At 39.8% G+C, this 13,893-nt stretch overlaps 1 protein-coding gene across 11 annotated transcripts in view; it reads right to left on the bottom strand.

The window, feature by feature from the left end:
* The window catches only part of LOC135202396 (latrophilin Cirl-like), a 528,379-nt gene that overhangs the window by 43,994 nt on the left and 470,492 nt on the right, over positions 1-13,893 (bottom strand). For all 11 annotated transcript variants that reach the window (XM_064231779.1, XM_064231782.1, XM_064231787.1 and 8 more), the window contains 4 exons: positions 9,696-9,802; positions 8,453-9,163; positions 5,671-6,294; positions 643-1,007 (listed from right to left, as the gene is read on the bottom strand). In XM_064231779.1, the coding sequence (XP_064087849.1) occupies positions 643-1,007; positions 5,671-6,294; positions 8,453-9,163; positions 9,696-9,802 (1,807 nt within the window). The remainder of the gene's footprint in view (positions 1-642; positions 1,008-5,670; positions 6,295-8,452; positions 9,164-9,695; positions 9,803-13,893) is intronic.

Below are 13,893 nucleotides of genomic sequence, written 5' to 3'. Positions count from 1 at the left end.
TATATATTATATATCATATATATATATATATATATAGAATCTACAATATTTATTTCATATATATATACACACACACACACATATATATATATATATATATATATATATATATATCTTACTATATATATATATAATATATAAATATATGTATATGTATATATAAATATATATATATATATATATATATATATATATATATATATAGTATATATATATATATATATATATATATATATAGTATGTTTCAGCTTGGCTTTAGGAATGTGTTAGATTTCCTTGTCAAAGAAATAATGAAAATAAAAACAAAAATACAGAATACTGAAATTATTGGTAAACAATATAACTTATTTACAATGAATGATAAAATGTGTACTGCTTATTACTGTACAGAGAATGTATAATGAACAAACACGTTCACTATGTAGTCTAATATTCAGTAAACATAGTCAATTCATGATTACTATCATTCCTACTATTTGGTGAAGCTTATCGTCGACCTATTCTGGAACGAGAGACTATAACTTCTGTTATCTTTACTAATCAATAATAACTGAAACAATAGAAGAAAAAAAGTAATGGTTTGGATATTGAAAGAATCTCTCTCTCTCTCTCTCTCTCTCTCTCTCTCTCTCTCTCTCTCACCTTGAAGTTGAAGTGATAGATGCCGCCGTTGGGCTGCAGCATGTGGTGGAGGCCGTCGAAGCTGAAAAAGACGATCTTCACCAAACCATTGTCAGCGTTCTCCAACATCGCCTCCGGGGGAAGCGTGATGGTGTCCAGGGGCACTTTGGGTGTAGCGCCGCCACCGCCAACGACGTCCTGCGGGAAATCGGACATCGGCGCCGAGGGAACGGTGTCCAGGTAGGAGGAGGTGGTAGCCAGAGGCGCCGTCGGGGAGGAGGACGGATCCGAGGGCCTCGTAGGTGCGGAAGGGAGCCAGGCCTCCCCTGGGGAGGGGAAGGACACGGCTACGACGTTCCTCGTTTCGAGGACTTGCAGACGTAACACTGGAACACGAATTATAATAAGTGAGTAAGTCAGGTAGTAATCAATAACACTTTCACGGTTACAAGTAAATGGGACGTGCAATTCCATACTACCTGGTTTCAAAACTACTTCTTATATGTATATATATATGTATATATACATATATATATATATATATATATATATATATATATATATATATGTATGTATTAAGTATATATGTGTATATTTAGGGTATAGTTTTTCTCTTATACAATTTTCGTTAAAAGCAATTGCTTTAGCGGCATCAATTAGTTTCTTGCAGGTATCTTCATACCGACGAAGTTTTTTCCGATTCTCGTTCGTCAATTTCTGTTGAAAACTACGCAGACTTCCTTCTTCCCTTTATTGAATTTTGTCGCGACATGAGAGGAGGACCCAGCGAAAGCCAAGTAACATGCTCGCTCAGGTCGCTGAGGCCCCGCCCAACACGAATCTTCATCCATTAATCAGCGTAGACCATTTGGACACACACAATGCTTTCAAATTTAATATTATACCTATTTATGTATAAACAGACATTAGTTTATTTGTACCATTACGCAGAGTATATAATATCATTTATTCCTGTATTTGTATTTCTATATTAATTTTTTTCCGTGTGTATTTTTGTAAGTTTGTGTTTAAAACCACGTAACATATTAAATTTTACACATACATTTAAGGAAACACTAGCACATGGTATTATATTTTGAATAATAATTAGCCACGTTTAAGCTTTCACCTTTATTTTCATATGTTTTTATGTTCTTTGTATCCGAAACAACACCCTTAATGGTTAAGCTGGTAACCCCTAGATCAACCAATACCCAGGGTCATAATTCCCACACGATGGAATAAATAGGCCGAAAGGCCAGATTGTAAGTCGGTAGTCGCTTGATAATGTCATAAGGTTAAACAGGTGTCGCGACAAAATTTATTAAATGGAAGAAGGAAGTCTGCGTATTTTTCACCAGAAATTGACGAACGAGAATCGAAAACAACTTCGTCGGTATGAAGATACCTTCAAGAAACTTATTAATGCCACTAAAGCAGGGGTTTTCAACTTTTTTTCTCCCCACGTACCCTTTCGGGTATTTTTGATGTCTGTAATGTATCTCCTTCATTTTGTATGAAGTGGAAAACAAAAACTCTGGTAAACATTCCACTGCAAGAACTGTACTGAAGGTAAGTAAGTATATAACTGCTGACATAACCAATAATATTGTAAATACAAAGAATTCCAAAAAAATAAAGACACTTTTTTATAATTATTCACCTGTGGCTATGAAGTAACTTTCAAGGTTATAGTACCGAGATGCTAAAACAAAATTCACTATTAGTTTGTACATCAGCTGTAAAGGGAGTTAATGAGATGGCGGAAACTTTTTCATCAACTATCCCAGTCAGCCAAGGTGCAGTTTTTCCTAAGCACATCGAAGGTCGGCTTCCACATTCATTCGAGACCGTGGGAGCGTGTACCGTACCCCAGGTTGAAAACCCCTGCACTAAAGCAACTGGTTTTAACGAATATATATATATATATATATATATATATATATATATATATATATATATATATATATATATATCATTATATATACACTAGGATATTATATACTGAGAACTGAAATTCTCTAAAGCTCTTGTTTTGTATATATTGTTAATTTATATTAACATTTACACCATTTAGGATTTCTTCACCATTAATAATAATAATAATAATAATAATAATAATAATAATAATTAATAATAACCAAATGGAATCCAATGAAATTTTGTATTTGGTCTTAGTATCCACTTGACAAGAGGAATGATACTACTATTCCTAACGGGAACGTTCATAATTCCTACAAAATTAAGGGGAATCCCTAAACAGCAATTTCTAACAAAAGATATAAAAGTTTACCCAACAAGAATAGGTCTGAAGGCGACAGACACCAGTGCAGAGACATATTTTTGTCACATTTTCGTGAAATGTCAACCAAGGCCTTTCACGGCCTACAGGCTTATAACCCTACCAGAGAGAGAGAGAGAGAGAGAGAGAGAGAGAGGAGAGAGAGAGAGAGGACGGATTTACTGCACACATACAATAAGGAGACAGTTTGTTTCAAATTGATATTGAAGAAAGTCAATCAAATCCAGAGCAATGATATTAGCAGTGTTTAAAACGCATCTTTCATTGAATCTATTTCCCTGAAAATACTGAAAGACAAATATTAAAACAATCGAGAAAAAGTGTCGAAAAACTATAGTAGCATCCAGACATGACGAAAACATCCGGGTCTCTACACTTTAGGAACTACAGTAGTCTGTAGAGTTATCATTAATGATTATAACATTCCCCATAGGCAGACCTAAAGCCTTATCGTTCACACACACACAGTACCGCAGCCATGCCCGTCAGACGTGCCTTGGAGCGTCAAACCATCACAAACAAGCGACGCGCACACAGAGAAGTCCCCCAGACAATCTCCCCTGCACAGATATTATTAGGATCTCCCCTTGTTCCTTTGTAGCGTCCCCCACACCCACTCTTCTTCAGACCCCCAAAAGACTTTCAACATTGACAACACCCTCGCCCCTACAACCACCCATCCCCCTTACCCCAACCTCAACAGAAAGGCCTGACTAGCTTGCGGCAAGAATCAGACCTCAAATCAAATTAAAGCCGCTGTCCCAAAGAGTGTCTCGGTAGAAAAACAGGGGGCGGTGCTCTTTCGTGTTTTTTTATTCTTTATACGGCAATATTTTGTTTCTCTAACCAAAGCCCCTTCACCTTCTTCGTGGGATGGTTCTTTCTGTTCCTTTAAGTCAAGCCAGTTATCTTTCCGATACACTCGCAGACTTCAAACGCTCCTCACGCCTTATTGTGACCCTTTACTTTTCTGACATGTGGATCTTCAACGTCCAAAATATGTAAATTTTTAAGACGTTAACTTTATCTTCTTCTAGACTTACCTATTGATCAACTTCATTTTTCTGATGTTTCCAAAACACAAATACTCGCATAAAGATGCTGATAACCATAAAATCACAGATGATTTTCTGATTACCAAAATGCAACCTTTCAATGCTGTTCAAGAAAGATATTGAATTTCCACCTACAAAAATACCGAGATCAATCCTGATTTAGATTGGAAATGGGAACAGATAAAACTCACCGGTGCTACTAGGAAAGATTTTCCAGTAAATAGGGGTATTTCCCTTCATAAAACATTCCTCAATACAATAAACTTACAATAATAAGGAAACCTATTATCTGATTATAAAAAAGACTATGAAAATATTAACAAACCAAAGACAAAAACCAGTGACGATTAGTACGCATGCAAGTGAAACTCTCCACCGCCGGTAGGCACTAACATATTTCGGAAAAACGGTAAGTTTCTATAATTTTCTGCAGTAAGGCTCACTGATGTGTTGCGCCCTTCCAAGAGGAACGTGATGTGGGAATGTGATGCGGAAATCGATGTTAAACGTGAAGTGGAACTGGGCAGGGTTAAAATTTGTGGGCGACAGGAACTGGTGGGCACTTATAGGACCACATCGTGTAAGTTTCGTTAAACATTCAGGTAGCCACTTTAGGGCTCTCTCTCTCTCTCTCTCTCTCTCTCTCTCTCTCTCTCTCTCTCTCTCCAGCAGAACTGCAAAATGGATTCCATTTTCCTTATGGCGTCTATTCCAGCCGGTTGAGGAAGCACTCGAGTACCCAAGACGGGTCAAAACTGCACATCCCCGACCTCACCATTCCTAGGTCAAGGAGAGTCACCTCTTACTCTCGATCTCGTAGTCAGGAATGGGACAGAATGGAATATAAAATTTAGGCCAAAATCCAAGTGCTGTGACCTATGAGGTCATTCAGCACTGGAAGGGAAATAAGAGAAAATAGGCTTGACAGGTGTCATAGTTACACTATGAAACAACTGTTAGCAGAGGTTAGAAAGTAAGATGGAAAAGACAGAATATGAACGGAGGTGCAGTAAAAGGAATGAAAGGGATTGCAGCTAGGTGCCAAAGGGGCACTGCAGAGAACCTCAACTAATGCCTACATTACAGAGCGTATGGTGCACTGACGGCACTATCCCCCTACGCAGATCTCGAAGTCAAGGGCGAGCAAAAACATAACAGTGTGATATAGGTCTCTGTACAAGTCTCACGAAAAATACAAACCTAGAAGAATATATGCTTTCTCCTTTCAAACGTTCCCTGCATAATTTCAGCACATGCATCTGGCAATCCCACTACTCTAGACCTTCACAGTTGCACTGCTAGATGATTAAATCCCTATCGATCAATTCTGAACAGGTTCCATCCTCCCTACATCTAATGTTCGCGCACTTGGCAAATTAACAATTGGTACAAAGTGACAGTAAGTAATATCGTGTTACGGCAAAAAAAAAAAAAAGTCATAATATAATTGATAAACAATTCACTGTTTAATAGTAATTTATGTACGAAGCACATATCCTCAAAGTCTTGTGACTTCTTTAAATTTTAAGGATAAGTTAATTAGGCAATACATATATCGTTGTTGTCTGTCAGGAGCCCTCGAAACGAAAATACACGAAAGGACCCCATAAAAGGACTCCTTCCGTAAGGCGGCACTTTATTCATTTATGCACTCCCAGTAAACCGAAAACCAAGCAAAACATACAAACTTACATATATTAGACTCTGCATGGATGACTGTCTTCTCTTGATGTAGATTATCGGCCAGAAGGAAAGCGGCTTCTTCTAGACCGAGCAGAAGAGCCGTGGCGGCTGCCTGGTGTTCCGGGGGGCGCAGATCTCCCCACGCCGCCCTCTGACGCCCCACCAAGTGGGAACCCGTGGCTACGACGGCGCCCACCAATTCGGTAACCATGGCCTCACGTTGGGCCCGGTCGGGGAAGTTACTGACGTCCTCCGCCATGCGTTGAGCCAGGCTGTTGATAAGGCTGGCCGTGGCCGTGACGTCACCCCCATACAACGCCCGGGACCCGGTGACGATGGCCAGGTCGTGAGCCACGGCTAACACGGCGTCGCTGGCGTGCGCCCTCGACGTGAGCGTCGTCAACCACACGCTCCGGCATTCGCTCAGATCGGCCGGCCCGGACCAACCCAGCGGGTTGCAGGAGCGTCGCGCCCACCCGGAGGCGCCGCCAGGACACGGCTGCACGGCAACCTCTCCTCCTTGCGTCCAGTTCCAGACCAAGCTCCTGTCCGACGAAGGAGGGCACCAGGAGGCTTCGTTGCCCAGGGAGGCGCCTTCCGTGACCGGGACTTCAGCCCGTACAGGCCAGGGAGCTGTTGGAATACAAAATGGATTTCAGTTACTCGTTCACAGTGCATTGGGAGGTGAGGACGGACACCTTCAATCTGCAATCCTCTTAAATCTATCAAAAAGTTCACTCATCAGTGACTTGAAAACAGTTATAACATGACCCTATTACTACAACAAACACTACATCAATAAGCAAATAAAGTCTGGATAAAAAAAAAAAAATCACTAACAGGCTAACATAGAAAAGGGCTCGAATTCTAAAGATAATGTTATAATCACTTTAGCCAGGCTAACATAGAAAAGGGCTCGAATTCTAAAGATAATGTTATAATCACTTTCAGGACCTTTGGGTTATAAACATTCCAATTCTCGAAAATTTAAATAGATAGATAGATAGAGAGAGAGAGAGAGAGAGAGAGAGAGAGAGAGAGAGAGAGAGAGAGAGAGAGATTTAGCCTCCACGGATTTTTCTTTGACCTTACTTAAAAAAAAATAAAACATACGAGAACATACGAGCCATGAAGTTTTCAATTTCTTTATAATTACTCCTCGATAGTATTTTGCAAATTTCGAACAAAAAATTCTAATTACTTTGCCTAGCTTTTTGAGACCCAAATGACACTACCAAAGAATCAAACAAAAACTACTTGCAAAGTAATAATAAAAAAATAGTTTTATAAACAACAGAACAATTCGATTCTGACTGCAATAGTTCGGGAACGTTCAGTCTCTCTGTGTATTGGTTTTGTGAAATATTATATAAAGATTTAACTGGTTCTCAAAGACAACACAAGGCCGCGTTAAAATATAATAAATATGAGTAATAAACCTCAAGTACAAACAGTAAGCCCAAATTAATTTATAATGTTTGATTTGAATACTTAAGTTTGCAAACCCCTTTTTATTTTTCTTACATTTTACACTTTACAAAAACACTAATCTCAACATTCCTGTATCCTTTTGGGGGAATCTGAAAATATAAAAATATATCTTTAAATACGGAATGGAATTGAAAGAACTACTCTTTGAAACTTATCGGCTCCACCCAGCCTTTCAATTCACAATTACAAATCAAATCGCTAAAAACCATATATATATATATAAAAGACTCAACAAAACCCCTTTAATTCCGAGAACTAACTTAAGATAACTATCTTAAAGTACAACACACAAGCGTAAGGGAAAAGACCTTACTACGGACGTGTACTACAGACTAGAGAACAGTGCAATAATATATGTTGTACATTTACCACAAGGATAAAAATAATTAAAATAAAAAAAATAAAAAAACTAGAAGTTAGAAAACTCCTCAGGAGAGAGTTGCATGTCAAGTTTCACTAATGGTATCTACGTTGATGCTAGATGCTAAAAGAACTAGAGACATTTACTTGGGTAGGGAAAAGGGTCTCGTTACAAAAAGGTTCCTGCACATCACGTATCTACAGGAATGTACATACTGGTATCTAATTTTCTGACTAATAAAAAAGTTTGAAAGGTGTACACAGGAAGAAAACCTCGCAGTTGCACTTTGAAACAATTGTTAGGAGGGGGTTGAGGAAAGCAAGATGGAAGAAAGAGAATATGAACGAGACACAGTCAAAGGAACGAAAAGGGTTGCAGCTAGAGGCCGAAGGAACGCCGCAAAGAACCTCAGGTATTGCCTACAGGGCACCGCATGAGGTTCACTGACGGCACTACTCCCCGACGGAGCAATTTTCTTTTAAAATAATGTATTGGGAGCTCTATTATCAAAGAATCCTTCCATAGTCTTCGCCACTACATCCCACACTGGATAAAAGGAAGAGGAGCTGTGACATTACCTGCAACCATTTCAAGAAGGCTTACATGGTCCTCCGGACACCTCCAAAAAGGTCCCTTCTTCAACTTTTCAAATATACAAAATCATACAATTAAGAACACACGGTTTTAGGGGGTGGGGGAAATGAAAACATGCTTCGAAAAATCTATGAAAAGTACGTTCAAGCTACAGAATAAAAAAAAAATCCTTTCAGTCAAGATCAATCAATACTCTACTGAGGAAACATTCATGAGAACTATTCAAGTCAGGAACTATAAGTGGTGTTGACATCTATCTACTGAAGGTTAATCTTTTTTCAAATTGCAACACAAGAAGAAAAAGACTTCTGAAGGCGAAGACATCGGCTAACAACGAACTCTTACTTGTTGTCGACACGGGACTCGACGGGAACCTGTCGCTCTCGACAGCATCGTACAACTCCGTCGGAGAGGCGTCGTCGTCTTCGTCGTCGTCTTCGTCAGTGGCACCTTCGCCGTTCCCTTGGTTACTCAGGCCGCCAGCGCCGCTCTCCTCCGCCGACGGGGAGTCCACGGGGCTGTCCAGGTTAGTCTGCGGCTTGCTGGTGGTGGTGGTCGTGGTGGAGGGCGGCTTCGCAGTGGTCGTCGTCGTGGAAGTGGTCGAGGTTGTGGTCGTGGAGAGCGTCGTGTTCTTCGTCGTGTTGGTGATGAGCCAGGGCGGCGGCCTTAGCGTTGTGGTCGTGCTGGACGACGCCGTCACGGAATGGGGCAGGTCATCGGCGGGGGGTTCCTTCAGTCTGTTCTCGAAGGGCAGGCCCTCTTTGCCGCTGAGGCCACCCACGCCCCCGCCCACGCCGGTCGCGCCCTCTCCTCCCCCGCTGGCGTTCTCCCCACTGTCCCCAATTCCATCTCCACCAAGTCTGCTGCCTTCTCCAACACCGAAGGGCCCTCCAATACCACCACCACCACCACCAGATCCTCCGACGGGAACGCCGCTACCACCTTTGGTCGGGGGTGATGGGAGAGGAGGGTCGTCCTCTGTGATGGAGCTGACGGTCGTTTTGGTGGCGATGAACCAGGGCGGCCGAGGCCTCGCAGTGTGTGACGGGGGGTTCACTGAAACACCCGAACATTACTACTTATTCTTCTCTCACAATCAACGATTATATTGTACAATGAAAAGCAGTAGTGCAAAGCTTTTAATCATGTACAATTTAAAAAAAATAAATAAAAAACAAGTGTAAAATCTAAAGAAATAATTTAAATTAAAAAAAAAAACGTTCATGTAGCAATATAAAATAACAAAAAAATGTAAATTAAAAACAATGTAACATTGAAAAAAGCAATAATATAAAATTTGCAGAAAACTATAACAAAATAAAGCAACAATATTGTAAAATAAAAAATAAAAAACAAACTAACAGTATGGGCTCTTGCCCTTGATAAGCCCGTAAAGTGGTTCATGAGTTAACAGTGCAAAGCACAATAAAACTGTTCACAAAAATATCACTGACAGAATATGTAAGAATTTTATGAACCATCAGAACAAAGAGAACAAAGAGAACAAAAGAAAAATATATCAGAAAGAAGCCCCCCGTGAATACATGGGTGCTGGCATATGCACGTACGTAAACTAAAATATGCTTACCATCCACACACTGAAAATGTGCCTCGAGATATTTCAGCGTCCCGGGACAAGGGTCTCCGAATCCTCGCGTAGATGCTGCTACACTGCAGTTCTGCCTTTGACTGCACCTGTACAAGATAGAGAGAACGGGTAAGATCACTTACTGGAAGGGGAACAACACAAGCAAACAAAATTGATTTGATCAACAAATTTGACCAACAATGGCCCTCAAACCTCGGTGAGGACAATCATCAACCTGTAGGCGGCCCCTACCATTTGAACGCAAGTGTAATGCGAACGTAGGAACATTGGTCAAGTTCTCAAGCTTGGTTTGATTCAAGACTTATTTTGTTAACGTAACAAGAACGCCATAAGGAATAAATAAAGATCATTTCAGAGCCTCGCACTGGAAAGGAAATGAGAAGTGTAATCACGGGACTAGTAATCTCGCCCCTCCTCTCTCTCTCTCTCTCTCTCTCTCTCTCTCTCTCTCTCTCTCTCTCTCTCTTTCTCTGTCGGGCAATGAATCATTTACAAGCTAAAACCACACTATTAATAATGACGGCTGTATGAATACGTAAAACGGTAGCGGCTGAGCAAACACTTAAAACCTAATTAGGTCACACCTGAGTTTTCGAATATCAACATGGGCAATTGCTCTCCCTACCGACAGGGGTCATGAATCTACCCACCCCTCCCCATCCGCCCAACACTCCTTCCTATAGCGAAGAGGGTTATAGAATACCTATCCCCAACTCCACCAAACCCCAAAACTTGCAGGGCCAATGGCATCCCCCATTTATTAATATCATTCAGAGACGAACACTTTCATATGGAACAAGTCCGCCACAGGGGCCACTGACTTGAAATTCAAGCTACCAGACAATATTAAGATGCTCAAAAGAAAGAAGGAACAGAAAGTGTTACTATTATCATTATTATAAGGAAGACGAACCCTTCTCTTATGGATCAAGCCCACAAGGGCCACATCTTGAAATATGAAATACAGAGGGAAGAGATTAGTTATTAGAAAAGAAAAAACAAATTAACAAATGAATAAACAAACAGTTCTCCTACCGTTTAACGGCAACCCGTCCATTCCTCACAAAAATTGTAATGAATGAGCTACCAGCCTCCAGGAAAATATGAGGAGACATTAAAGACTTTCTCTTCTCAATTCCAGGATTTTGATTTTTCAATTTCGTCCTTCGGGTGAGGCATTCCTCTTTTATTTCAGAGAGAAAAATTAGGGGGTTTGAGCTTGAAATCTCATTTCAGTATTATTTACAGTTTGCCTCTCGCAGAAGTTTGAGTAGTTGTGTCTAAATATTTATTTAAGGTTTTCAACTGCAGAAGAAATGCAAACTTATTTGTCATCCAAGCACATTTTGGAAAATTTAGTTATACACTCACTCCTTCAATATTTTTCTTGTTTTAAAATCCCATACCGCAGAAATCTATTTTCTTATTTTTCCATTTGTCTTTACTTGGCTTAGTTTTATTCCATTAACAGTGAGTATCGCAGGCCTTGACTGCGATAGTTTTTCCCAAAATTGTCTACCGTATACTTGGACAGATGCAAAATATAAATTCATATACTTATAAGGGATAACAGTAGATAACTTGGAAAAAAAATCTCAAAGCTACGTCTATACAGCAGTGAACCAAGCATTTCCACATAGGTAAAGCTTAATGAAAGGGAAAACAGTTTGTCAAAAAATATTTACAGAGGGGGAAAACGAGCCATCTTTCACTTAAGGAGGACTATAACATCCTTCTTGGAAAGAGAAAATAAAACTCTACTAAAAATGAGAAAGCGGGGAAAGACATCAGACACACCTCGTACGCTGAATCACCTGGCTTTCGCTAAGAGTAACCTCCTCCACCTCTTACATACCTACTCTGAAGACTAACTTTAGACCTTGGTGTTAGCTTCTTTGAACCCTACTCGCTTCCCCGAGAATAATGATGTGCCAGAGCTAAGGCTACTCCGAGATAAGACTTGCAAATCAGGCAATGCATCCGCGAGCAGACCTTATGTTTTCTCTCTGGGCACACTTAGAAATGTATGACGTTTCTTCTGCCTTCCGTGTTATGAGGAGGAGCAACAGAATAAAAAAAAAAAAAAAAAAAAAAAAAAAAAAAAAAAAAAAAAAAAAAAAAAATAGGGGGCGCCCGCTTAGACGTTGGTGTTAGTGGCCGGCAGCAAAACACCCCAACGTCAGGGGCAGACTTAAAATTTCATTTGCCTTCCAGATGCTGCAATTTTCCCTTGCGTAAGAGTTGCAGTCAGATTCAAGTATTCTGTATGCATAAAATAACCCACTTTCTCTCTCTCTCTCTCTCTCTCTCTCTCTCTCTCTCTCTCTCTCTCTCTCTCTCTCTCTCTCTCTCTCACACACACACACAACACACACACACACAAAGGCTTCTCTTACAATTCTTCGCTTTCGCCAGAGGGCTAAACTCAAACAGGTAAAATCAGCAGATAGGATAAGAAGGGATTCTTTTCTCCTTTTTTTATGGGCAAGCCTTTATCATTTAGGTGGAGTCAGTACTAAGGACAAGAGTAAGCGGCCACTCCACCCATCCCTGCCATTAATAACACACAACAATAAAAGCGTCAGTATAGTGGCAAAATGGTTACGTCTACATTATGGCAATGACTCGCACTGAATACAAAACACTGCCTAGAAACTGCTTTGCGGTGTAGTAAGTCAAAGAGTTAAAGACGTTGATAACGGCACCTGTTATTAATACCTGGTCCAATGGAACAGAAGTTTCAGTTTTTATCTATAGCCTAACAAGGAGTTCTCCAGAAAAAAACATAATATTCATTAAACAGAGCTGGCTAAAAGGTCTTTCTCACGAACCACTTGGATTCCATAAGAGACTTCGAGTACCTGGCCCGATGGAACAGTCGTTTCAACTTTTATGTAAATCGAGAAGTTCCACAAAGTAGAGTTGGCTAAAGTCCCTTCATACATTCCCATCTTGGATTCCATAAATGCTCCAGCCTCTTACAAATCTGCTACACAAACTAGGCAATCCTTCATGCTTCACCTATTCAGTCGAGCCACATCTCTCGTCCTGTCATCATAGGGTTTGTGTATTCCCACTTGCCTATAAGGATAACTTGCCTTCTTTCTTCCATCATCCCTATCAATATTCACTGCCCCGTCATCCCTACTTCCTTTTACCATCATCATCTTACTCATTCACATTTTCTCCTCTTGCACATAATTTCAAATATTTTTCCACTAGCTTCTGCAGCTTCTCCTCAATATCCTCTTATCCAAGAAATTTAGCAGGCTCAAGCAGCAAGAATTTCTCACTCCGTTCAAGACTTATTTTCTTATTCAACAAATATATATATATCATATATATATAATATATATATTATATATATATATATATATATATATATATATATAAATAAAGGTTTTTTGCCACGAAGGAAAAATGAAAAAGCGAGATACCAAGTACTTTCGGTCCTGTTCGATCGAACCGAAAGTACTTGGCTATCTCGCTTTTTCATTTTTTCCTTCGTGGCAAAAAACCTTTATTTATACATAGCATCACGTTTTATATACTTCGTGATCAAGTTATTCATATATATATATATATATATATATATATATATATATAACTAATATATATATATATACATATATATATATATATATATATATATATATATATATATATATATATATATACAGTGTATATATCTAATAAAAGGAGCCCATAATAACGCCAAAATATATAGAGAAAATACTATATTTCAGAGATTACTGTCTCCCTCTACCTGAAGAGGGAGACAGCAGTCTCTGAAATATAGTATTTTCTCTCTATACTTTGGCGTATGGGCTCCTTTTATTAGATGGAATTCTGTTGTAACAGAACATTTTTACCAGTCATGTGTATATATATTTAATGTGAATAGCCGATAGTTTACACTCGGCCTCAACTACTCAACCACCGAGCATTACTCGACGCCTCTGCAGATTCCCTTCGATAGTTATTTATCACCCTAGAGAGCATCAACGTTCCCCCGGGAGAAAAGACGTCGGGGTTAAGGGTTTTGTCTGTCAGTTGAAGCAGCCACAAAGCCGCTTGCTGTCTCGGGCAATGCGGACGGACAGCGACACTTCAGAGGAATCGACGCGGGGCAGAAGCAAGACAGATAGAATGCCGAGTTAGCTGTCTGTCAGACTGA

This window comes from Macrobrachium nipponense, chromosome 30 (assembly GCF_015104395.2).
Source record: "Macrobrachium nipponense isolate FS-2020 chromosome 30, ASM1510439v2, whole genome shotgun sequence".
In the NCBI taxonomy this organism is placed as follows: Eukaryota; Metazoa; Arthropoda; class Malacostraca; order Decapoda; family Palaemonidae; genus Macrobrachium; species Macrobrachium nipponense.
This window is presented reverse-complemented; position numbering and strand designations above follow the sequence as displayed.